Raw genomic sequence first — 25508 nt, forward strand, 5'->3', positions numbered from 1 at the left:
ACTCTTTGCTTTTCAGCCAACCTTTTTTGATTTTTCAAAGCAATGTCAACATTTTCAAGTTTTCTTTAATTTTCGTTGCATTTTTCTGGGGCAAAATAAACCAGCTTTCAGACCATAACGTTTTATAAACCAAACCATCTGCTGAAATAACAGCGCCATTCAGCCCAGACACTTGGCCAGCTAGAAATTAACACTGTAAAGCAGGAACCTAGAACAGGATCGGAACAGCATATTAAACACAGCCTGCTCATCAGACTGTAGGCCTGTGAGCCACAACAGGAAGCAGTTACTAACTGGAAACATTCACAAAGGAATGACTCTGGCTGTCAGAAAAATCCTGCTGTGCAGAAAGAAGTGAAAGAAGTTAGGTGGAAAAGGATTGAAACATCCCTAAGTGCTGGGAAGAGAGGGCAGCAGGATCACCTGTTGAGCCCACAGGTGATGAGCAAAAGACAGGCAGCTTAACATTAGATCAAAATAACAGAGGAAGAATAGCCAGGGGAAAAAAACTGATCATACAGTGAGTAAAAGGCCCCCAAATGCATTTAAAACCCCTCCACCTAAATAAAGACAGAAAGTTTCCACAGTTACTTAAGCCATCAATGTCCTTGTGCTCAGTTAGGGTGGGGGAGGAAACACCTTAGCACTGCCAGACAATGAGCACTAGCCCACACGAGGGACCAGACTAGAAAGAGATTTTTCAAACCACCTGAAACATATTTGCACCATGGGGTTGACGATCATTGAAATGACCTTCTGAGACTAACTTAAAGATATGAAATACAATGGGAAATGATGGGCCATTGATTTATACTCATATACACCTCTACCTCAATATAACCCGACCCAATATAACATGAATTTGGATATAACGCGGTAAAGCAGTGCTCTGGGGGGGGTGGGGGCGGGAGGGGCAGGGCTGCGCACTCCTGTGGATCAAAGCAAGTTCGATATAATGCGGTTTCACCTATAACGCAGTAAGATTTTTTGGCTCCCGAGTACAGTGTTCTATCGAGGTAGAGGTGTAGTTAGTAAAATGCATTATTTATAAAATGCACAGCTAGGAACCTGAGGCATTCAACAGCAAACCTACATATGCCCCATGACTCAATGTGGGAAAGGAAGTCAACAGGACCCGTGAGGAGTTGGGACTTCTAAAAATCAGACTGGATGTAACTATTTCAATACACTGAGTTTATATTAGATCTAGTGGGCAGATCCTCAGCAGGTGGACGTTGTCAGAATGCCATTGACTACAGCCCAGCTCCAACAGACTTTGCTGAAGCTATGATAATTTACACCGAGGATCTGCCACCATGTGTTTCTGGCATTGGCTTGATATATGGTATGTAATTATGTATGTGTGTTGGTTTATTTTAGAGTTGCCCATAAATAATTGCTGGGCTAAGAATATCACTTTATTTTTATAAAACTGCCCAACTGTACATGTTGTTTTGTTATGATAGAGTTGCCTGGATTTACATATTGGTTTGTTATTATTTGGATGCCTGATTGTATATTTTGGTTTGTTATAGAGTTGCCTGGATGTACATGTTGGTTTGTTATTATTGGGTTGCCCAGATATATATGGTGATTTCTTATTATTGGGTTGCTCAGATGTATACGGTGGTTTCTTATTATTGGGTTGCTCGGATGTATACGATGGTTTCTTATTATTGGGGTGCCTGTCAGCCTTGCGGGGTTACGGGGATTGATCTTTTTTAAGCAATAACAATGATGTAAAAGAGCCTGGAAGCATTTGTTTTTTGGGGGAAAGCCCAGAAATGTCACATTGGTCTCCTTTGATGGCCAGTCGGCAGGCCAGGCTGACGGCACACACTCGTCAGCTTAGACCTATTTGCCAATCTTGGCTGAGCAGGAACAGAACTACAGCTCACTCTGCAGAGCCTTCACTTTGTTTGGGCTTTTGTTCTGGGTGTCGCTAAGTCTTGTGCAGGCTCTCTGCTCTTCGAAGCACAGGAACTCTGCCAAGGCAGCCGGCCTGCGTCGATACTCCTCGTAGATCTGCTCTTCCCCAAATTCACCCAGGTAGCTGTGGCACAGCTTATATAATCTATGAAAACAAGAGAAACAGAAACAGGAAATCACGTCATTGTTATGGCAGGTGCCAACAGGTGGCGCTGTCACACACAGGATGACAAGTCCTTTGTCCCAGCATTTGAGCTGTGCATGGAGATGGAAGCAATGTGGTGTTGTGATCTAGTTTCTTTGTCGGGAGCTGTTGCAATCATCTAGGAAGTTTGCTCTCTGCCTTAATCTCCCAAGCTAGAGTTGCTCACTGGGGCTGAGACTTCTGCAAGAGGGGATTGCCTGGGTGCTGTGTGTGAGCAGCGTCATTCCTGGACTGGCACAAAGTGTGTCAACAAACAAGTGACTCTACATGGCTCCGAAATCTGCTACTGTTCGGCACAAGGTTGGCAACGTTCACCGTGGAAAATGAGACTCAGGCCCAGACTCTTCAAGGTATTTAGGCTTCTAAGTCCCATTGGGAGTGAGGCATCAAAACCCTTTTAAAATCTGACCTGGGCACTTCTGCAAACATTACTCACGTCACAGTGCCAGGTTGGGAGTCAGGCGTGGGGAGCATGCTCAGCAGCTGCCCTCTCTCCTTTGCTGCTCAGCAGGAAGTGGGGGCTCAGGCTGGTCCCTGCATGGGGAGGCCCCGTTTCCATTTCCTTTGGAAGGCACTATTAATAAAGCCTAGTTTGCCACTGGCAACCCATTCAGCACCCAGAAAAATAGCCAGTTGGCTTCCAGGGGGTTGTTCCTCCCAAAAACAGCAGGAAATTGCATTTGGTATTTCAAACTTTGCTACGTCCCCCAAGGCTACTCCTCCATTAACACGCTCCCCAGTCCCCCACTCATGTTTGCCTGGCTCTGGCGGTGGGCTTACCTTGCTGGCCATGGTCCACCTGTCATCATCACACTCATGGTCTCCTGGTTCTTCAGGCCAGGCCCTGCAAAGCGTTTCACTCCCCCCACTTCTTGCACTCCATAGCTGGCGAGAGAAAGGGGACATCACAAAGTCACAGTGATGGTCGCACAAACCCCAAGCCCCCAGGGGAAGGGGAGTGTGAAGCCAAGCAGTTGGTGGTTGGGGCTGGTGATGGGAGGGCAGCCCAGGCCTTTCCTCTGATTACAGGAGGGGCCTGTGAGCAGGAATCTATTAACCCCCTTGTTTATGTCCCTGTTGTTACGTGTCACTGAGTCTTGGGGATTTGCCTGCAGCTAAATAAAACACCCTCCCTGAGTTTGGCTTGAATCTGAACTTTGATCAGTTGCAGGGCCGGGCTGCAAAAGCCCAAAGCCCAGAGCTGAGGCCTTGGGAGCTGTGGAGATGGGCAACTCCAGAGCTGAGCGGCACAGCTGGCCCCTGCCTCCAGGAGGGGCTGAATTGCAGCCCTGGATCCCAGTGCTCTGAGTGCTGGTGTAGGGCAGGGCTGAGCCTCACACAACAGGTCCCTCTCCAAGGGCAGGGCTCTGTCTCCTGGCACCCGCGCGTGAGCTAGAGGGCGTATGGAGGGGCCACAGCGTGGCTGGAGACCGTAGGCAGGGCTGTGGCAGTCAGCCAGGATGGGGAGCACACACTGGAGACACACCATTGCCAACTGTAAGGGCGCTGCCGCATGCCTCCCAGTCTATACCCAGGGTGGGAGGTGCAGCTCCATCCCCACTGCCTGCTGGAAATCTCATACCTGCAGGGGAGACAGGAGGGAGCTGGGCCTGGCTTGCCCAGGGGGCAGGAAAGGGGAGCTCCTGGCACTATCTCCTCAAATGAGGTCCTGAGGCACTGTGGTCATTCAAGGCCCCAGGCCCATTTCCCAGGAGCAGGGCTAGCTGTGTCATAGTGGGCCAAGTTTCAGCAGGCAGAAGAAATTCCCCACCCGTCTTGCAGGACCCTGTACAGTGCCTGGCTTCCTGGCGGCTCTCACATGAGGCTGGTCACATGACAGCAAAGCCCAGACTTGCCCCTGGTGAAAGGAAGGATGGGCCAGTGGTCAGGGCACTGCCTAGGACTCAAGAAACCCAGTGTCAGTTGCTGGGCTGTCCCTGGGGTGGCAGAGCCCCAAAGGAGTTTGCTCACCCAGGTCTCGGAGTTTGGGAGGGGCTGGCTCGGAAGCTGGTGGCCTGGCTCATGGGCTGGGCTAACACTCTGAGATGCAGCCGCAGGTCTGCACTGTTGTTTTGGTCACTGGTCAGCTCACCAGGCCCAGGGGCCAGCTGAGCCCCTCTCCTGACCAGCTGCGATCCAGGCTGAGCGAACAGCACCGACAGCCTTGACTGCCTGGGTCAGGTGTTTGGGGCTGGGACATCAGGCCAGCTGAGACGGCAGCCACCTTTTACATTGAGAAAGGCCAGGGAGCTGCTGCCCTGAGTTGGGAGATCCCAAGGCTGAATGATGCTGGGGAAATACAAAGGCTATTTCTCTGTCACCAGCCTGCTCGGGGCCCACTGCTGCCAGATGCTGAGCACCTCTGGGACACACTGTTCACCCAAGTTCCTGGTATCTTCCAGATGCTAAGTACCTTCCAGGATTTTGGTGCTGTGCCTAAGGGGCCATGGCGCCAGGGGCTACGCCTAAGGGCAGTTCCCCGCCCCCGCATCACCCTTTGCTTTGGACTTGGACCACAAAACTCCCCAATCTAAAGAAATCCTGCTAATCCAAGACCTGCCTTGATCATCTGTGCTGTCTAAATATGATCTCCCCAGAGCCATTCTAAGCTCTCCTTGGACTGCTGAGGACTGAGTCTCTGTAGGGAGCCAGTGCCCTTCCCATTCCCAGCTGACGCATGCAGGCATCTCCCTGGAAACGCTCGTGGGTCTCTCTGAGTTTAGCTTTGCTGGGTCCTGAAGTGCTGCTCAATTCCTTTCCGAGGGGCTGAGGAGGAGAGCAGGCCATGCTACGCTGGGTAGACATACTGGCCACCATGCACATACGATGGGCTCAGATCAAAGCGTGCGCTGACTCACTTTTCCCAGCTCTGCGAGCAGCTGTTCTCCAGTGTGTCCATGTATTCAGACTCGCTCAGACGAGTGGACTGTGCTTTAGCGGACGACCGTTTGGAGTCTGCTTTCCTCAGGTATTCCTGCATCTTCAATACAAGACAGAGAACGATCACCGTAGCATCTGTGCCAGCTGAGATTGAAATAATATTCAGCAGGGAACACTGCTCCGTGAGGCACGGTAGGGATGTGCCTCCAGCCCACTTTGCACGTGAGCAGGGGCAGGAGCCCTGTCTGCAGCGTGGCCCTTGAACGCCCGCCCAGAGTTTCCTTTCTTTCAGGCCAGAAGCTAAAATAAGTTTGCATCCTCCCCTCACATACCAGTAAGGCTCAGCTGCAGTGGGCATGCAGGGGCAGCAGCAGGCCACCTGTTAGCAAAGGTTTGGAGCAAAGCCTGAGGCCAACAGAAAACCAAACAGGTGTTGGCCCTGAAGGATGGCAGATGAAAAAGACTGGGGGGTGGGGCGGGACAGGAATGAAGGAGAAGAGAGAGCTGGGCAAAGAGATAGGAAGACAACAACCTGAATTGGATGGCCTTAGGCTCCTTCCTCTGTACTTCTTATGGAGCCCTGTGTTACCCTGCCAAGCTGAAAGGCATGGTACTGAAGGCTCAGCACTCAAATCAGAGGTGAGGCTAGCCAAAGCTCAGCACCTATCAATACCCAACATGCCGAGCTGTTTGGAAAAGCCCAGCACAAAAGCCAAAAAATAGCTACTCTCGGGCAGCTGCAGTTCAGCTTGTCTTTCCTCTGCATGGTCAGAAAGGACCTGATTCAGTGCCCACAGGCAACCCTGCCGCAGCCCCAGGGTGTCAGTGACCAACTGCGGCTGTTTGCTGCAGATGTGTAATGAGTTTTGTGGGCTTCAAGCTTAGCTCTCAGCAACCACCCCTGTAACTCAGAGCAGTTACAGCCATCACTGGCTTTCTCATGGGCTATCTGCTGTGGGCCAAGGAGCCTGCACCCCCTACTCTCCCGTAGGAGTGGTCCCCCTGGGCCAGGACTGAAGCACATGTGGGCAGGCAGGGCATGATGGGAGGAAGCTTGCGCTGCTCTCGGGGGCTGTCAGCCCAGCACAGAACACGCACACACACTTGGAGCCAGGCATTGGCACTAGGGCCGAGTTCCCATTGAAGCCAAAGAGAGTCAGGTGCCTGAAGACCTCTGAGGAGCTGAGCTTGACCACTAAAGTGTTCCCAGTGCAACAGTCTCTATCGATGAACCAAGCCCAGGGAGCTGGGGGCTTCAGTGCTACGTCAGTGCAGTGAGCTGGGCTGGATGCAGCAAGGAAACCCTTTCATTAACTCATGGGCAGAAAGGCATTGGGCATAGACACAGCAGCTGATCAGTGATCAGGGCTCCTAGGGGGTCTATGACCAGCTTTGCCACTGACTTGCTGCATGAACATGGCCAAGTCACCTAACCCTCTGTGAGATGTGGCAGCAATGCTTCCCTACCTCCCATGGGGGTTGCAAGGCTGAATTCCTGGGTAGGAAAGAGCTGTGAGATTTCAGCCAGAAGGGGCTGAGTCAGACTCGCACAGGTCTGGTATCGCTGGACTGGGAGCCACAGCACTGCAGCCTGCCCCCAGCAAAGGCTATTGAAACAGCTGTGTGGCTGTTTTCTAGGGGATTTTCTCCCGGGACATTCTGCACCTGCAGGCTTCTGGTTGGGGTGATTTGCATAAATCCATTTTTACCCTCTAGCGGGAAAACAGACTCCACTTTGGGACGGGTGTGAGCCAGCTGTTAACGGCAGCATCCTGCCCCTCTCTGCAAGAGGAGGTTTTCTTTTTAATACACCAGGGACATCCTCTAACGTAGATTTAACTTCTGAAACTGCCCATGTCAGAACGGCAAGCTCTGAATGCCTTGCCCTGGCGTCTCCTGGGGATCGGGGCTCTCCTTCATTAGCTCCTGTACACTAGCTCCCTGAAATACAGGGACATGAGGCGCCCAGCAGTTGCTCCTGCCTCAGAGTTCAACGTGGATATACTGCTTTGCTAAGGAGATCAGCTGGAGGAGAGCAGGACCGCCAGGAGCCCAGGGAAGGCCCAGTGCTTCGGCTCAGGACAGGTCACTGGTAGCTGTATGTCCATTCCCACCTAGCTTTTGGGGGCGGGAGGGGGCGAAGTGTAATTCAGTCATACTTAGGAAGCACCTTGAGAGCTTTGGATGGAAGATGCTGTACCATTGTTAGGACTTTTGGATCAGTCCAACATGCCCAAGGACGCACCACTTGTCTCCTCTAGCCTTTCCCCCCCTAACATGTCTTCCCACCATCACTAAGTCCAGGGCTGCTCTAGTATAGACACGGTGCTGAGGTTTAACTGCTGTGTTGCCTAACCCTGCTCAGAGCAAGTCTAGATAAACTCAGCTCTGACACCCGTGAGGAACAGATCTGCTGAGTAAGAAACTGCACTTTTGCAGAGTTACTTTGCAGAGCAGAGCTGCACTTTAAGGAGGTGATCTGGAGTGAGTTTTTCTGAGCATGGCATATGACCATTTGGATGAGAAAGTCCCCGAATGGGCTGAGAGAATTCGGTATCTACAACATAAACTGTGCCTCTGAATAACAGTGGGTGCAAAATTGTGTTGGGGGCCAGGCTCTCAGAATCTGGCCTCAGAGTGCCTTGCTGAGCCAGAAGATTATTACAGCAAAGCGGTGTGGGATGGTTTACAGCCAGGCACAGCAATTTGTACCCAGTCCACAATGTCAACCATAAAAAATGAACAAAAGGCCATTAAATCTGGGTCGTATATTACAAGTCGCTTGCATCAGCTGTGGAATTTATACCAGAGGAAGGGGAAGAATACCCAGTAGGATCCAATTGCAGGACTGAGTCCTAAATCTCTGGCTCAGGAAATGCCTGCTTCATGCCAGTGACACTGCACGGATATTGTTCCCCTGGCTTTCCCCTGATACTGCCCACTGACCCATTCCTCTTCCCCCACAGTTCCTAGAAATGTGGGCAAGGGAAGCAGCTCTGGCAAAAATTCCTTTGCCAAGATTTTGGAGCTGGATTCTCCTCTTAGCTCCACCTGGCAGATCCCAGCTCCGGTATTGTGCTCCCCATCCATGCTCTAGCTCTCAGCGCCTGCCCCTCACTCCCTGTGCAGCAGGGCCCATGCCAGTGCTGGAGGGGGAGGCAGGGCTTACCCCATAGAACTTTAGGGCTGGGTTACTCTGTGCTTAATCTCTGGTCACGGAAGAGGAGAGCCTGATCCAATCCACCCATTGAGCCTTCAGAAGTTCCACCACAGGACAACCAAGAGGCCCATGCTACTCTGTCTGGCAGAAGGGTTGGGGGCATAGGCAGCCTCTCTGTGCCACGGATTCCCTTGTCAACCAGGTGGAAATACCAGCAGCAAAATCAGGTGGGTAGCATGGGAAATCCCTGTGTAAGGATCCTGCAAGGGGAAAGGGACTGTCGTCTTGTTCTCTTTGGGGTCCTGGTCCATGACAGGAGCTGCTATATAATAATAGTAACAACAACAACAACAACAACAATAAAATAGAGACTCTAGCGGGTCTTGTCCATCTCTCCTTTTCCTCATACGTTATAATACACTGACTGTAATTACACGGCAGTTACAGTGTAATGCTAGAGGGTACTCAGGTCTGCACCGGCTGGGTATAGGAGTTCAGGCTAGGCACCTGTACCCCAGAGTACCATTTCACAGTTGTTGTAGTGTTATGTGTTAAGAGTGACCCTAAAAGGGTAACAACAACAAGTAATTCAGTCATGGAGTTCACTTGCCTGTTAATAGTATCTCCATGTACTGGAAGCACAACCACACTATAACTACACACTTATTAATACAGTGTAACTACAGTCACTGTATTATAAACTTCAGTGTAACTACAGTCATTGTACCATCAGGTGAACCCTCAGTTCTGTGATCCACTGGTTTTCTTCAGATTTTTAGTGCATCTCTGTGTGGGCCCTAATGCTTGTGGGGCGGGACTCACCTGGAAGGCTATCACTCTGCAGGCATCACAGCGAAGGTGCTCAGGCATATGGGCAGAGTAGGCTTCCTCAGCGTTGAAGTGGGGGGACGTAGCAGAGAAGGCCGTCTCCGAGACTGGGCCCGAGTCCCCCAGGGGGCTGCTGCAGGAAGAATGCTTTCTGTCATCTGCTGCTCTTAGATCAAAAAATGTTAGCATCAAGACAGCCGACAGCAGTGACTTCATTTCCCCTGCTCGGAGAGCCCCTCTCAGGAACGTACTGAGAAGGGAGAGAAACTGAATGCACTGAAAGGAAGCAGCAGGTCAGCAATAAGCAAACCTTTTGGGCCAATGAGAAGTCACTGACATTTCACCAAAGCAGCGTCACCCTCTACACAACCCGCTTTGTTATAGTGTTTTTACCCAAATGAAAACTCGGTTGGTTAAGGCCCCAGTACAAACCTCAGGGGCATTGGTGTACCTTTCAGCTGTTTTCCCCTTCTTCAGTCATATGGCATTTGTGGTGTTTGGGGGTCACTTGTGGCTATAGTTCTGCTAAATATAAAGACACAGAAGCATAAAGGTGTTACAGCTGGGAGTCCTACAAGAGCAACCAGACTGCTTCCCTTGGGCTGATGCAGGGTTGAGCTCATTAGCTAGCCTCCTGGCCAGTCTAGGGTTAAATGTCCCCAGGCCTCAGGTTTCCACCCCTTTCCTGGGAGAGTGTATTCCTCTGCCTCATTCACTAACCCCTAGGAGTGTTTTCAGCTTAATTCCACCCCGAGTTCTGTCCTCTTGATAAATAATGCCACCCTAAATTAATAATTCCACACCCAGCCTGGATGTTTGAACACTTCCAGGATTTGCAAAGAGTTCTCAAGGTCCCACTTACAAGCTGGCCACTCTGAAATCCTTTAATCTCTCTTTGTCAATCAGCCCCACAACAATCCCCTGACTAGTTGATTGTTCTTCCCTGTGCATTCCCTCTACTTTCTCCCCCTGCGACAGCTTGTGTTGCTTTTCTGGCGGTGGTAATAACGCACGGCTCACTGCTTCTTTGGCACCAAACTTTGCCTGAGCCCAGCTCTGCTGTTAGGGTGACCAGATGTCCCGATTTTATAGGGACAGTCCCAATTTTTGGGTCTTTTTCTTATATAGGCTCCTATTATCCCCCACCCCCGTCCCGATTTTTCACACTTGCTGTCTGGTCATCCTACCTGCGGTGCTGAATCAATGGGAGTGGTGCCTTGATTAAGTTCTGCAGAATCAGATCCCAAGTGTCGCTCAGACAGTCTGCGTCCTAAAAGGTGAGGGATGGGTTCATTGGGCACCTAACTCCACTAGGCTCTGTGGACAATCACAGTCTCTCCTAACAAATGCTGTTCCATGACACAATGGCCTCAGCTGGGACAACCTAGTGCCATCCGTAGACTTCGCTGGAGTTGCCTGGTTCACACTACCTGGTGATCTGGCCCTTTGTGTTTCGAATGAAGCAATCAGGCAGCTAGTCAGTGTATCCTGGGTTCTGTAACTATCCTCAGGGAATCCAGGCTTTATTAAGTCACCAACTGCTGGGGGGTGGATCTGGGCACTAAGCACAAATCCATCATAGCCTCTCCCTGTCCACCTCCAGCTCTTCAGTCCAAACTCCCCCCATGTTCTCACATTTGTATGGCAGTTAGTGCTCTGCCCCCTTCGCTTTAGCTACAAGAAGCTCCCCACTCCCCCTCCCCCTCCACCCCCGGGCTCACCAACGTGCACTAAAACATGGCAGGCACCTTGCTCAGAACTAAAAGTGCAAGGAAGGGTTAGCCCGGTGGCTGCAGGCCAGGCACAGTCAGCTGACTGGCACAATTCCTAGCTGCACTAAGGCAGTTCGGCTCTATCTTTGTGAAATGTCAGTCACCGCCAGGTAAATCAGCAGATTGGAGGAGCAGACTTGCAGTTATATTGCCCGCGGGGAGAAAACCACTTAGAATCTTAAGGCTTGAAAATGTGGGGCCTAGTTCAAGCAAACATAACCCTTCCCTTCCATGCAGCACAGCACACACTGAGGGCTTGGCTCTACAGCTGGCTCAGATACACAGAGGAAAGGTCAGCCTGGCTCATAGGGGCACAAATGGAGCAGTCTGCTAGTGAATGGAAGACGGCAAGGCAGTGGCCTCTGTGGCCTCTGTGAAATGAGTTGGCAGTTTCAGTACATCTGCTGAGCATGGTATAAGAACCTATATAGAATAGAATACAATAGCCAAGTAAAGCAGCAGGTGGCACTATTCCTGGCAGTCGCTGCTCTTTCCAGGTGGATGGGTTTTATTTTTGCTTAAACCTGGGTCCCTGTCCCAGAACCTCCTACCTGCACAGCTTTCAGTGCAGAATCAGGACTTGCATAGCTCTGTGACTCAGTTTCCCCATCTGCAAAATGAAAATAATATGCCACTTAATTACTTTCCGAGGCGTTGTGGGGCTTAAGTCATTTCTGTTTGTGCAGCCCAACAGAAAGGCAAAGAAATAATAAAAGAGAAAGGAGCGAAGCTCTCATCACGAGGAAGAGCCTGATCCTGCATATTTTGCCTACTCAAAACACCCTATGGAGTGGAGCAATACAGAAATGCAACAAGTATCGGTTTAGCCTGGGGCTGTTCCATGCAGTATTGTATTCTATTTCAAGTCTTTTTGGATTGTCTATTAATGACAGGTTTCAGAGTAGCAGCCGTGTTAGTCTGTATCCGCAAAAAGAACAGGAGTACTTGTAGCACCTTAGAGACTAACAAATTTATTTGAGCATAAGCTTTCGTGAGCTACAGCCCATTCTTCGGATGCATAGAATGGAACATATATTGAGGAGCTCTATATACACATACAGAGAGCATGAAAAGGTGGGAGTTGTCTTACCAACATACAAACATTGAATCTATCTCCCCTCGTAAGTATTCTCACACTTCTTATCAAACTGTCTGTACTGGGCTATCTTGATTATCACTTCAAAAGTTTTTTTCTTTTACTTAATTGGCCTCTCAGAGTTGGTAAGACAACTCCCACCTTTTCATGCTCTCTATATGTGTATATAGAGCTCCTCAATATATGTTCCATTCTATGCACCCGAAGAAGTGGGCTGTAGCCCACGAAAGCTTATGCTCAAATAAATTTGTTAGTCTCTAAGGTGCCACAAGTACTCCTGTTCTATTAATGATGTTTTCTGTCATGGTCCAGTCCTGCAAACGGAGGTGAGATAGCTTTCAGGACCAGCTCCTTAATGGGGACAGAGGCTGACTTGGGGTAGCAAGTTGACTACCAAAGTGCCCATAGTCCATTGAAATCTACAGGAAGCTTTTCATTGGCTTCCCTGTGCTTTGGATCAGCGCTTCAGTGAATCGGCCTGTACTGTACAGAAGAATTGCATTCAAGTCGAACACATCAGGAATCTGCATCAACATAAGGCGACTTCCAATACAATTTTACACACATCATTAATATAATGGTTTCACATCTCACCACTTTTATTGCCTTTTTATTGCATTTGTTTTATGCATGTTAGAGAAAGGTTCCTTTTGACCCAGGAGCAGGCCAGTGTACAGTGTCCAGTCCTATCTCATTGCAGATATAACCTCTGCGTTACAAAACAAAACGAAGTATTCAACACCAGCTATTTTGTTCAGTGTCTTCATCTTCTCAAATGTATCCAGAACTTTCCCAGAACAGGCGAAAGACACAGATACATCAAAGGGAGACAACAAGACATTTTTAGCAGGTCCATCTGAACCTATATTTCCAGCTTGCTGGGCAAAGCATATTTTCTGGAGAGATGAGGGTCTGGCAGTTCATAGCTTCAAATGTCACTCTGAATGCTGTTTTCTGGCACTGCACGTGATCACATTTAAAAAACAAAACCAGGTTAGCACCAGCAGACAACTGATCAGCTCTTGCATTTATTAGGAATCCAAATATTGATCAGTCCATGTCCTGATCCTGCAATCAGACCCACAGACCAGAGCACCTGTGAAGAATCTTGATGTCTGGACTAATGTAACCCTAATTTATGCCCCTCTCACCTGCTGCGCAAGCAGGTCTGATTGCACAAGCAGGCCCTCCAGCAGCTGAACCCAAGCTTGCCTTTGGAAAAAGCCTTCTGGTTTTTTTATTCCCCAGATGATGAACCCGTTACACATTTATGTGCTTTGTTAAAAGCTGACAATGTTCTGCAATGTGGATCCTGCGGTGGATTCACTCCAGGCTAACATACTGTAATTGAGAGCAGGTTGTGGCCCTCAGTGTCTGGCCCATTTCTATAACACCAGATATTTCACTTATATCTGTCAAATAAGGAGGGAATTTTCAAAAGCTCTCTGCATTGGCTTAACGCTGCTCCCTTTGAAATCCATGGGAGTTTTACCACTGGCTTGAATGGAGAGTGGAGTTAGGCCAATCAAAACTGAGCGTATTTGAAAATCCTACCCTATATATCTAATGCCTAGCCTGCCTCATTGTTATGTGGTCACCTAATGACTGACCTTATTGCAGGGCACATGAGGATGGTGGAATGGTTCCTGTGGGAGCCTCTTCAGGCACAGTGACTTTCAGATCCCAGCTTTAACTGTTGCATTTAACATAGTTATTGGCTTTTAATTTCCCTGGTTTAAGAGAAAAAATAAAATATTTGAAAGCCTCTTGAGTAATAAAATCTCATGCTTCAGGGCTGCTGCTGATGACTGATAGGGTCAGGAAGGACACTTCTCTCCAGATCCAGTGCTGAACATATGATATTATGGGAGGGAAGGGTGCTTCCTTTATTGGATTTAGGGTACTCATAGACCTATGGCTTGCCCTAGTGTGGTATGTTGTCCTTTGCTTTGAACAGGTCAGCTTGCCATGCAGCCAGCATGTCAGATGTTCCAGGATGGGTGCAATTTAGAAGGCTGATCAAGCTTTTCCCTGGCTGCTATCCATGATAAACAGCAAAGGGATGAAAAGTTAAGGTGGCTTAGAAGGCTGGCGAGGGTTGTTGAGCTGTGCTTATCTGCGGTGAACTTTCCCAAAAGCTCTGCAGTAGGCACAGAAAGGTGCTATCTATGGTATCTGCAAAGGTCTCGTGGGCTCATATGTCTCACTTTCCTGCTATAGATTTCCCTAGAGATACTGATCCCTACCTCTCGCCAGGCCATAATGGGCATTCCGCAGAGAAATACAGTTTAATTTACCTGTATATGATTCTTTTGTCCTCCCCTTGCATGAAATCTCATTTGTTCTGAGAAGATTCCAGGATGTGACATCACAAATACTGGAGGTTGCATTGCAGCCTGGGTAATCCATGGTATTCGTGATGTCGCCAAAAGATGCATTTTGGAATCACATCAGAGAAGCAGGAAGCTGCGAGGCTTTCCAAGAGGGCAAGAAAGAATTTGTAAAGGGTTAGTTCTTATTATGAATTTGTCCTGCAACAGCGCCTAGAAGGTAAGGCCCTGCTGTGCTGGGCACCATTTCTCTGCTGAATGCCTCCCACAGCAGCATGATAAATAATCACACTTACAGAATGCACTTCATCAGTAGATTCATAGATTCATAGACTCTAAGACTGGAAGGGACCTCGATAGGTCATCAAGTCCAGTCCCCTGCCCTCATGGCAGGACCAAATACTGTCTAGACCATCCCTGATAGACATTTATCTAACCTACTCTTAAATATCTCCAGAGATGGAGATTCTACAACCTCCCTAGGCAGTTTATTCCAGTGTTTAACCACCCTGACAGTTAGGAACTTTTTCCTAATGTCCAACCTAAACCTCCCTTGCTGCAGTTTAAGCCCATTGCTTCTTATTCTATCATTAGAGGCTAAGGTGAACAAGTTTTCTCCCTCCTCCTGATGACACCCTTTTAGATACCTGAAAACTGCTATCATGTCCCCTCTCAGTCTTCTCTTTTCCAAACTAAACAAACCCAATTCTTTCAGCCTTCCTTCATAGGTCATGTTCTCAAGACCTTTAATCATTCTTGTTGCTCTTCTCTGGACCCTCTCCAATTTCTTCACATCTTTCTTGAAATGCGGTGCCCAGAACTGGACACAATACTCCAGTTGAGGCCTAACCAGCGCAGAGTAGAGTGGGAGAATGACTTCTCATGTCTTGTTTACAACACACCTGTTAATGCATCCCAGAATCACGTTTGCTTTTTTTGCAACAGTATCACACTGTTGACTCATATTTAGCTTGTGGTCCACTATGACCCCTAGATCTCTTTCTGCCATACTCCTTCCTAGACAGTCTCTTCCCATTCTGTATGTGTGAAACTGATTGTTCCTTCCTAAGTGGAGCACTTTGCATTTGTCTTTATTGAACTTCATCCGGTTTACCTCAGACCATTTCTCCAATTTGTCCAGATCATTTTGAATTTTGACCCTGTCCTCCAAAGCAGTTGCAATCCCTCCCAGTTTGGTATCATCTGCAAACTTAATAAGCGTACTTTCTATGCTAACATCTAAGTCGTTGATGAAGATATTGAACAGAGCCGGTCCCACTTGTTGTACCTTTCCAGCAGGATTGGGAGCCATTAATAACTCCTCTCTGAGTACGGTTATCCAGCCAGTTATGCACCCACCTTATAGTAGCTCCATCTAAATTGTATTTGCCTAGTTTATCAATAAGGATATCATGCGAGACCGTATCAAATGCCTTACTAAAGTCTAGGTATACCACATCCACCGCTTCTCCCTTATCCATAAGACTCGTTATCCTATCAAAGAAAGCTGTCAGATTGGTTTAACATGATTGTTCTTTACAAATCCATGCTGGCTATTCCCTATCACCTTACCACCTTCCAAGTGTTTGCAGATGATCTCCTTAATTACTTGCTCCATTATCTTCCCTGGCACAGAAGTTAAACTAACTGGTCTGTAGTTTCCTGGGTTGTTTTTATTTCCCTTTTTATAGGTGGGCACTATATTTGCCCTTTTCCAGTCTTCTGGAATCTCCCTCGTCTCCCATGACTTTCCAAAGATAATAGCTAGAGGCTCAGATACCTCCTCTATTAACTCCTTGAGTATTCTAGGATGCATTTCATCAGGCCCTGGTGACTTGCAGGCATCTAACTTTTCTAAGTGATTTTTAACTTGCTCTTTTTTTATTTTATCTTCTAAACCTACCCGCTTCCCATAAGCATTCACTTTGTTAGACATTCCTTCAGACTTCTCAATGAAGACCGAAACAAAGAAGTCATTAAGCATCTCTGCCATTTCCAAGTTTCCTGTTACTGTTTCTCCCTCCTCACTGAGCAGTGGGCCTACCCTGTCCTTGGTCTTCCTCTTGCTTCTAATGTATTGATAAAAAGTCTTCTTGTTTCCCTTTATTCCCATAGCTAGTTTGAGCTCATTTTGTGCCTTTGCCTTTCTAATCTTGCCTCTGCATTCCTGTGTTGTTTGCCTATATTCATCCTTTGTAATCTGACCTAGTTTCCATTTTTTATATGACTCCTTTTTATTTTGTAGGTCATGCAAGATCTCGTGGTTAAGCCAAGGTGGTCTTTTGCCACATTTTCTCTCTTTCCTACCCATCGGAATAGCTTGCTTTTGGACCCTTAATAGCGTCCCTTTGAAAAACTGCCAACTCTCCTCAGTTGTTTTTCCCCTCAGTCTTGATTCCATTGGGACCTTACCTCAAGGCACGTTACAAGGATGAGTCACTATCATAACCCACAGATGGGGAAACTGAGGCATGCCGCATCTGAGTGACTTGCCCAAGCTCACTCAGTGAATCAGTGGCAGAGAGTGGACCCACACCAGGGCTCCGTTGCCCTATTCACGGGCCTATGCTGCATTCCGTCAGGGCGGAGGCATAAGGGATCTAAATCGCTGCTTAGCTCAGGTTCCATGCTTGATTTGCAGTTCACCTTTAAACACCATTATTAAATTATCCCTTTCCATTTCACACTCATTATTCAACCTGCGTTAACCCCCCTTTCACCTGAACACACATCAATTCCAAGGAGTCTAGTACGGCTGGACCCACCACCTCTGGCTCCTGCCCAGCCAGGACGCCCAAGCTACTCCAGGGCTGGCAGCTCTAGAGCATAGCAAAGTGGAGCTGTTAGCTAAAGATTCTCATCAAACCTTGTTAAAACCCTGCATGGGGCCCAGCCTACACTTTGGCCTCAGAGAGGCAAATCTCCCCTCTAACACTGTCACCTTTTGCTCTCATTCCACCTCCCCCCACATCGCTTCTGCTCCCTTCTCCCCTGAACCAGCCACGTTTCTCCCCGCCACACTCTGCTGAGCAGCCTCACTCTCTTCACCCCAGAGAGTCCTTCCCCCTGGGTGACTGGTCCCTGAGGGATGCTCCTGTTTCCTCTGCTCTTGCGGGGCAGTGGCTCCTAGGAGAGGCAGCTGGGCTGGTTCTGCCTTGTTTCCAGCCTCTCTAGCTGCTTCCTCGCACTGAACCTGACACCTGCAGAACAGCTGGAAACCAGCGAGCCAGCCTGTGACCAGGGAGCTGTCCACAAAGCAGCAGCAAGAGCTCTGGACTCTGGAGCTCAAACACCCCTGAGGCCCGATCCTGTGAGGTGTGCTCAGATGCACAGTTCTTCACCCGAGCAATGCCCCTGATGTCAGTGGGGCAAAGGCCACTCGCGCCGATGAGGGCTGCAGGATTGGGCCTGCAGGCTGGGTCTAGCGCCGAGCTGGAGCATGTGATGTGCTTTCTATACCAGCGGACTGCCTGCATTTTGAATGTGGGCGGAGGCAGGACCTCCCCTGGCCACAGTCAAGTTTAGAATATGTGCAGACATAGTTTCTGTACCCAGGTTACCAGCAGCAGCTCTGATCGTTTACACTGGAAGAAGTTTAATAACTGATTAATTCCCTTCTCACTCTTCCCGCTGCTCGCTTATTTTCCGTTCCTCCAGGGGACTGGACTGGGTCCCTTTGTTCCAGCACTGACCATCTGTTGAGCACTAAGATGCAACTTACTAAATACATCACTAAATAGCCACTGCCTCCCATGCTGACCCATATCATCCTTGTGCCCCCTTGTCTGCCTGCCTGTTTTTCTCCACCTGTTGTCTTTTGTCTTATATTTAGATTGGAAGCTCCTTTGGGGCAGGGACTGTCTTTTTTTGGTGTATGTACAGCGCCTGGCATGATGGGGTCTTGGGCCATGACTCCCTGACACTGCCACAATGCACATAAATACATTAATTATCCTAATTATTATTAACAGAAGTGCTTTGGACATATTGTAATTTTTCTTTTCTATACAGCAAAGGACAAAAGTGCCAGATTCCTTAATTATTTCTCACTCAGTTCTTTGGGCCAGAACCTCAGCAGGGGAAAACAGGCATTGCCCCGTATGATTTCAGTGGTACTGGGCTGATTTAAGCCGGCTGAGGATCTGAGCCGGTGTGGGGCAGGAAGGTATGACTACACTGCAATCATGGGGTAGGAGTGCAACTTGAGTTGCAACTTGCAATCTTTTAATCTAGCCTGGGTAAGCCCATAGTGCCGTGGCTTTGCTGCTCTCGCACTGGAGCTCGCTAGCTCGAATCTGTCTAGTTGAGCTGCGACCAAGCCTACTGCAGTATAGACATACCTGGGGAGTGCGCAGGCCAAAGAAACCAAAGGATTAACGATACCGTGAAAAATATGTCAGAACAAGTACAAATCATTGCAAGAAAAGGCAACACCAAGCCCACATTGCAACTGTTTGCAGTGTCCAGGTGAGAGCTTAAGCAGGCAGGTAGGAGCCTTAAGAGCTTAAGCAGGACTTACATGAGGTATCTTCCCTCTGCAGGGCATGCGTTTCACCCAGCCAGCCCCCCAAAACAGCTGGAAACAGCTAAAATTTCCCAGGGGTCTGAGAACCTATTTTTAAAAACGATTATTGACCCTTTTGCTAATATTGAAAATACTTGGACAAGTTCCGTAACAGCTCTCACAGATTCCCAGGCTGTCACACTGTGACCTCCTGCAGGATAGAAAACTTCTCTGAAATAATATCCCAGCCAGTGACCATTGCCCATAATGCAGCATGCCCTCCCCTTTGCACAGACTCTTTGCTTGCCAGAACAAAACAATCTGGGAGGTGGTATGCAGTCCAGCCTTCACGTGTGCAGCCCCTTGAAACAGCAATCTTTACAAATAAAAACTAGGTGTGGGGGGGTAATTTTTGTAATGCTGACGAGTGGAAGTTTTGTCTTTCAAAGCAAGAGGGTGGTTTTCTCCCGGATAGTGTCCTACCAACACAGACTAAGCAAAAACCAAAATAAAATGACTATTACCTGGCACAGGGCCCGATCCTGATTCACTTAGTGCTGAGCACAGATAACTGTGGTGGCTGGTGAACAGCACCTCCCAGGATCAGGCCCAGCATTAGAATACTTTGTTCTGTGCATCAAGAAACAGATCAGCAGTTATGGATGAGAGGCTGTTAGGCTAAATCCTGGTCCCTTTGAAATCAATAGCAAACCTCCCATTGACTTCACGAGCACCAGGATGGTCAGGGCTGGTTGCATTTAATTAGTATGGCTATTGCATTCTGCACTCTCATTAGACACCAATGAGATGAACAGGAAATGATGTGCACCGTGCCATCTTCTTGGTGCACTGTTACCTCTGATTTACTTCGGAAGCCCAAACATCTGGACAAGGGGAGCAAAGTGTAGCCAGCGGGGTCAGGCAGTGGGTCTCTCTCTCCCTTTCCACCATGTCTTGGGGACTTGTGTAGGCTTGACTTGTTTTCAAGTACGAATGTTCAGACATAAATACGCAATATACATTCACTGAGGGAAACCCACTTTTAACCTTCCGTGTGCTGCATGTTCATTTGGATGAGGGTCTTACATCCGGAACAAGGGCCCTTTCTCTGGCATGGAAGGACTGGAACTTGTAGCTGGGGAAAATAAAGGCTGATTAGGGCTAGGACTTGAATTCATCCCAGTAGGAATATAATATAAACTCTCCATGTAGTTGCAGTCAGTGGCTTGAGTAGCTGGTGGAGCTTCACCTTTTGGACCAGGGCTGAAGGTTTCAGTTACATTTGTATTTTCTTGACAGGGCTGTTGATTTGGCAGATTGTGGTGGACAGATGGCATAGCCACAGGAGGAGGAGGAAACCCTGGGAATCCCGGATATGGTATGTAGGGGGGCCCGTAAACCCCTGGATTCATGACCAATGGATTGAAAGGAGATGGGTAAAGCCTACTATGTGATGCCAAGGGGACTGAGGGTATCAATACTTCAAGGTACTGGCCTGTCTCTGGGTCAAAGAGCATTTTCAGCTGCGGCTGTCTGGGAGGTTCCATGTAGTAGCACTTCCCGCTGTCTGGATCAATGAGCATTTTCCTGTGAGCCTGGGGTTGGGGAGCAAAAGACCTGGTGGGGCTAGGGGCACTTCTACTGCCTGGTGAAACACCGTTGTTCCTCCTCAAGAAATTGGGTGAGTCATTGACTCTATGATGGGGCTGGACATGGCTTGGCTGGTCATTCACGGAGTGGTCTGCAGCTGCCTTGCCCTCTGGCGCTTTCAACTGTGGAGACTCATTGCTTATTGTGCTCACGGGTGCTTCCACACCTTGCTGTAAGAACACATTGGAACTGACCAAAGTGTGGTCTGGATGGGAGGGCACCAAGGGCTTAGGAGCTGCTTCGGGTTTCTGGGCTTTCACGGGAATCGTTAAATAGTTGGCATTCTCAGCATGGGTGGCTGTGAAATATTGCTCATTTCCAGCCTGCTGTCTGTTCAAATGATCCCAATTCTCCCTCTGATCTTGGAGCTTTCCAGCTGGTGGTGATGGTGCAGCAGAAGGAACTCCTGGTAGTCTGGTTTCTTCACTGTATTCCTTTGATCTCAAGAAGGCATTAGAATTGGCACACTCTGGAGACCTGAGGGTTGCTGGCACAAACACCTGGCTATCCAAAGGCCTGGAGGCATCAAACATTTTATTCTGGGCCTTCTGCTGATACAAACTGTTAACAGACTGATTGTTTGCTGGTGTGTTTGTGTGGGATGTTTGGGTACTTGTCCCTGTTGGCTTTATGGGCTGTAGATGTCTGTAGCCTTCCTTGGTTTGTTCAGAGACATTGTTTTCTTCTTTTGGACTGACAGAAAAGTCTTGACTGTCATGAGGTGTCAATGAGATGATCTCAGTGGATAAATGCTTCTGAAATAGCCACTCAGGCTCCTTCTGGGCCTGAGCCTCCTGAAAATGACCTGGCCTGGCAGTGTTGCGATTGATGTAAGTGTCGTTCTTGGTGTCCTTAGGAGAGGTTGAAGATGGAAACAGAACAGCTTTGCTTTTTTCTAGTGAGCTGCAATTAGCTTGTGTCGATGAGTCTTTCGGAGCCCTTCCATCCAAAGCTGAGTAAGCTGGAGCAGGGAAGTGGTCAGCTTGTGTTCTGTGTGGATGCTTGGAAAGAGAACTGTTGACTTTAACATTAAGCTGGGATTCCATCTGGGGTGCTTTCCTTGTGGCTTTGGAACATGATGTTACATGTAGCTCACTCCTCTCGTAACACACTGATTTATTTTCAGGCTTTAGCTGGGGTTCTTCATTCCCAGCTACAACCTTCTTCTTGGACTGAATTTGAGTGATGTGGATTGGAGATTCACTGACTGCAGTGCATTTGCTTTCAGTAAGACTGACAGGTCCATCCACGTAGGGCTTAGTGGTGGGGTTTAAAGTGGCACTGTGCTGCAGGTCACTCGTTCTCTGATCTGGTATGGAAAGCGCTGACACATCTAAGTTCAACTGCTGCTCCCAGTTTTTTCCATGTGGATGGGTCTTTGTTTGCACATCATCTTTGCGACACACTGAGGTGCAGTGTATAAACAGAGGGGAGGTTGCAGTGGACTCCTTTGTTGCTAGGCTTATGCTATCCCCACTGTTGGTTTCCTGGTCTCTATTGAAGCTGTCTGAAGATTTAAAGCACAAGCTATAGGTGTTCTTAACTAACTTTCTGACGTCCCTGGGCTGATGTGTTTGCCGCCTCCCTTTACTCTCTGTCTTCTTGGCCTCCTGAGTGTGCGATGCTTCAGGGGGAGTGCTTTTCCCATCGCTGCGTGATCTGCAGGAAGTGGGCAAAGTGAGAGAGGAATACTTGGTGCTCTGCACTGCTGCTGGCCTCTTCTCGGCACCGCCCTCCTGAGTCAGCTGCCTGGAGACATTCAGCATCTTCTGCTGCTGCTCAGGTTTGCTCTGTGGGATCAGTTTCATCTCCTGCGTTGTGGACGTGAAGATGTTCCTGGCTGGATCCCTGGGCACCACCAAACTTTTTGGCTTGAAGGGGACCTTCTCCTCTTCCCATGACGTGTGTTTGTTCTTGCTGATCGCTCGCTGCTTCAAACTGGGCCATGGCTTTTGGGCTTTGGAAAACGTCGGGGCGACACCCAAGCCTTTCACCTCAGCCTGTTTGGATTCAAACAGGGCACGAGCTCTCCAGTATTCTTTCCTCTCTTTGGCAACCTGCTTCCTGCTGTCACCTGAATCCCTGTTCATGCCGTCTGCCAAGATGGGGAGTGGCTTGGACCGAGTGGCTTCATGAGACTTCAGTCTTTCATCCAGCTCGTTGAACGTCTTCTTCAGCTTGCAGACATTTTCCCTTTGCTGCTGGTTCAGCACTACACCTTTGGTAGGCCGCATGGCATCAGTGCTTTCTTGGCTCATTGACTCAGACCTTTCGCTCATTGAATGACTCTGCAGATCTTCCGCTGAACAGCTGCAGTCGGACTTGGACAGAGAACTTGACTTCCCCTCCGTGAAATCTCCCACGAGGTCCGTACTTACGGAGGATGGTACAGAAGAAGTCGAGCAGCCCTGCATCGATTTCTGCTCCATTCTGATCCTCTGCTCGTATTGCATTTTCTTGGCCAGCACATTTTTCACCAGGCAGGAGGCCATCCTGGTTTTGCTGTATGAGTCGTCTAATGACGCAGTTCTCATAAACTGTTTGTAGTTTATCCTGAATTCACTGCTGATGGTCCTGCCCTTTGGGCAAGGGTCGTTCCTGGGTGCTGCAAAGGGCTGATGGGCAGCGCAGTCCCCTGCTCCGAGGAAACTCATCTCATTCCTGTCTCTCTGCTTGAGCTGGATCTGCCGCTTGGGCACGGTCCTCTTTTTGGAGTGGCCCTTTTTGCCGGCGGCGCTTTCCAGCACCACATCAACGCACTTGAATGGGTCCTTCCCGAATGAGTAACTGGGCGGATCTTTTTCTGGGACTTGGCTGGCAGCTGGGAATTGTCTGCTGCCCTTTGCCTGGCTGACCACCTCTGCTTTTCTCAGCTCATTACGCGCTGACCACCTGTTCATTCCATTACTGTCTTCTGACAAGGAATTGGACAAGCTAGACGATGTCCTGTTACTAGAACTGTACATATATAGGGAACTACCGTGAGGGCACGAGAGGCTCCGGAACGACAGAGCAGTGAGCTTCTGAACTTCATTATCAGCCGCTTCAGAGTCGCTTCCAGTGCTGGAGTTGTCAGCGCAGTACTGGGGGCAGGGGGCCTTGCTAATCACAGGAGCTCTGCTGCCCTTCGTATTGTGCGCTTTGAGGAACATCTCCCTGGGTTTCGGTGCATTGAATCGTAAAGGCGGATCCAAATATTTAGACCTACCGGCTCCAAGCTGCAGCTCTCTTGTGGCTAGCCCCATCCTGCTGCTGTACCCTGGAGCAGAGCTATTCTTAGCAGGGCCTGTGATTGACATCTGAACCTGTTGCTTCTCCTTGGCACTGAGGTAGCCTCTGTATCTGCAAACTTGATTGCTTGCGGCACACTCCCTGCCTGCCTGGGGGCTAAATGTCCTCTCAGCTGTGGTTGTTAAACTCCCCCCTGAAGCCTGGCTTCTATTTAAAGCTGAATGAACTATGGCCGTAGAGGCAGCAGCACAAATATCACCAGCACCTTTGCTGTTTTTATCAGGCAGCTCCCATGCGGCTTTGTCAAAATCACTTGGCGTCCCACGTAGTTGCTTAACTGTGTCCTCAGAAGCGCCCCTCCAAAAGTCTTTCATGCCAGCCGGGCTCCGTTCTGAAAGGCTCACCGATGCAGTTTTGTTCTTGCGATGCAGATCACTTTCATCATCTGGATCACCATCAGGTGGCTGGGTTAACAGAGTGTCCCCTTCATCTTCCAGAGACTCCACGCAGTCCTTAAAACTTTCAGCCCCCTCTGAGCATAGAGCGGTGTGGTAAGAAGAAACAGAGGAGTCCGACGTGTCCTTTAGGCGGTCCCCTTGGGATTGGCTAGGTGTGTGTCTGTTCTTTTCTGAACCAGCTTCTTTGCATTCAGAGTCACTGAAGATCCTCTCCCCACTTAATCCATCAGGCTCAGGGGTCTGCCCTGGCCTAGAGAACTGGATACTATTTCTTTTCACAGCGGTGATCATTTTTTATTCCTTGCAGCACATGCTAGGTTCAGAGGGGTCCATTTGAAATAATGCAGCTCAGGCTCCTCTTTATATTTATTGGAGCTGATGCTGTTTCCCCTGGGACTTGAGAACCTGATCTTTTCCGGGGGCTCATTTTCCATCCCCGCCGTTTGATACGGTCATAATAAAGAGCAAAACCCTGATCACATGCACGTTATAGGTCGCCAGCCTAGGAAAGGAGAAACAAACAGATATCATATGCTAGCAGCACGACCGACAATAACTGGCCAGAGCCAAGGTATCAGTGATTTATTTTTGTTTTTAAGCAACGCAACTGAATGAAAAGTTCAGCTCGACAGTATGTGTTCAGGAAGCAGTTCCGAAATGCAGCCAGCTATAAACTATGCTCTGAGAAACAGCTGTGAGATGCAGCCTTAGCAAAATACCAGCATGATTCTCATGCACTGACTGCTCAGCTGCGAGGTGCTGGGGGAGGCAGCACCCTTTCCATAATCTAACAGGTCTCTGCCTAGATGGCTCCTTTAATGTGCGGCGCTTTAGTGGCCACCCTCCCAAAAATGGCCAGGCTGCTGAGAACAATGCTAAACATCCATGAATAAATCAGAGATAAAGATCATAGTATCACAGAAATGCAGGCGTGAAGGAACTTTGAGAGGTCGTCTAGTCCAGCCCCCTGCACTGAGGCAGGACCAAATAAAGTTAGACCATCCTTAACAGGTGTTTGTCCAACCTGTTCTGAAAAACCTCCAGTGATGGGGATTCACAACCTCCCTTGGAAGCCTATTCCAGAGCTTAACCAGCCTTCTGGTTTGTTTTTCCTAATATCTAATCTAAATCTCCCCTGCTGCAGATCAAGCCCATTACTTCTTGTCCTAGCTTCAGTGGACATGGAGAACCATTGATCCCGGTCTTCTTTATAACAGCCCGGAGCATATTTGAAGATTGTTATCCGGTTCCCCCATCAATCTTCTTTTCTCAAGACTGAACATGCCCATGTTTTTTGTGTTACAAACAGTGGTGAGCTCCAGCTGGTTCGCACCAGTTCACAGGAACCGGTTGTTAAATTTAGAAGCCTTTTTAGAACCGGTTGTTCCAGGACAACCGGTTCTAAAAAGCTTTTAAATTTAACAAAGGTTTGGGCAGCTGTCCACCCGGCCCCAGCCCCAGCTCA

At 48.8% G+C, this 25508-nt stretch overlaps 2 protein-coding genes across 4 annotated transcripts in view; both read right to left on the reverse strand.

Annotated features, from left to right (window-relative positions):
- MZB1 (marginal zone B and B1 cell specific protein) lies at positions 1 to 9408 on the reverse strand. Its single transcript, XM_050962853.1, has 4 exons — positions 8997 to 9408; positions 4993 to 5114; positions 2915 to 3019; positions 1 to 2074 (listed from the first exon to the last, which is right to left on the reverse strand). The coding sequence occupies exons 1-4, from the start codon at positions 9216 to 9218 to the stop codon at positions 1888 to 1890; spliced, it is 636 nt and encodes a 211-aa protein (XP_050818810.1). The 5' UTR covers positions 9219 to 9408; the 3' UTR covers positions 1 to 1887.
- The window catches only part of PROB1 (proline rich basic protein 1), a 22264-nt gene continuing 5803 nt past the window's right edge, over positions 9048 to 25508 (reverse strand). Inside the window, exons 1-5 of one of the 3 annotated variants that reach the window (XR_007775502.1) lie at positions 19229 to 25488; positions 11326 to 11384; positions 10190 to 10272; positions 9454 to 9527; positions 9048 to 9135 (exon numbers count right to left, since the gene is read on the reverse strand). Coding sequence is in view for 1 of the 3 variants with exons in the window: in XM_050962520.1 (XP_050818477.1) it covers positions 19787 to 24334 (4548 nt within the window). In the remaining 2 variants the exon portion in view is untranslated. Of the gene's footprint in view, positions 9136 to 9453; positions 9528 to 10189; positions 10273 to 11325; positions 11385 to 12445; positions 12831 to 18239; positions 25489 to 25508 lie in introns of those variants that run through there. The other 2 variants (XR_007775501.1, XM_050962520.1) reach the window with 2 other exon arrangements.

This window comes from Gopherus flavomarginatus, chromosome 7 (assembly GCF_025201925.1).
Source record: "Gopherus flavomarginatus isolate rGopFla2 chromosome 7, rGopFla2.mat.asm, whole genome shotgun sequence".
NCBI classification, from domain to species: domain Eukaryota; kingdom Metazoa; phylum Chordata; order Testudines; family Testudinidae; genus Gopherus; species Gopherus flavomarginatus.

Excerpts from the sequence above, each read along its gene's own strand:
- MZB1 (XM_050962853.1), bottom strand. The coding sequence starts at position 9,218 with ATGAAGTCACTGCTGTCGGCTGTCTTGATGCTAACATTTTTTGATCTA. Across the intron at positions 5,115-8,996 it reads GCAGAGTGATAGCCTTCCAG|ATGCAGGAATACCTGAGGAA; the intron begins GTGAGTCCCGCC and ends CTTGTATTGAAG. Across the intron at positions 2,075-2,914 it reads GGTGGACCATGGCCAGCAAG|ATTATATAAGCTGTGCCACA; the intron begins GTAAGCCCACCG and ends TTGTTTTCATAG.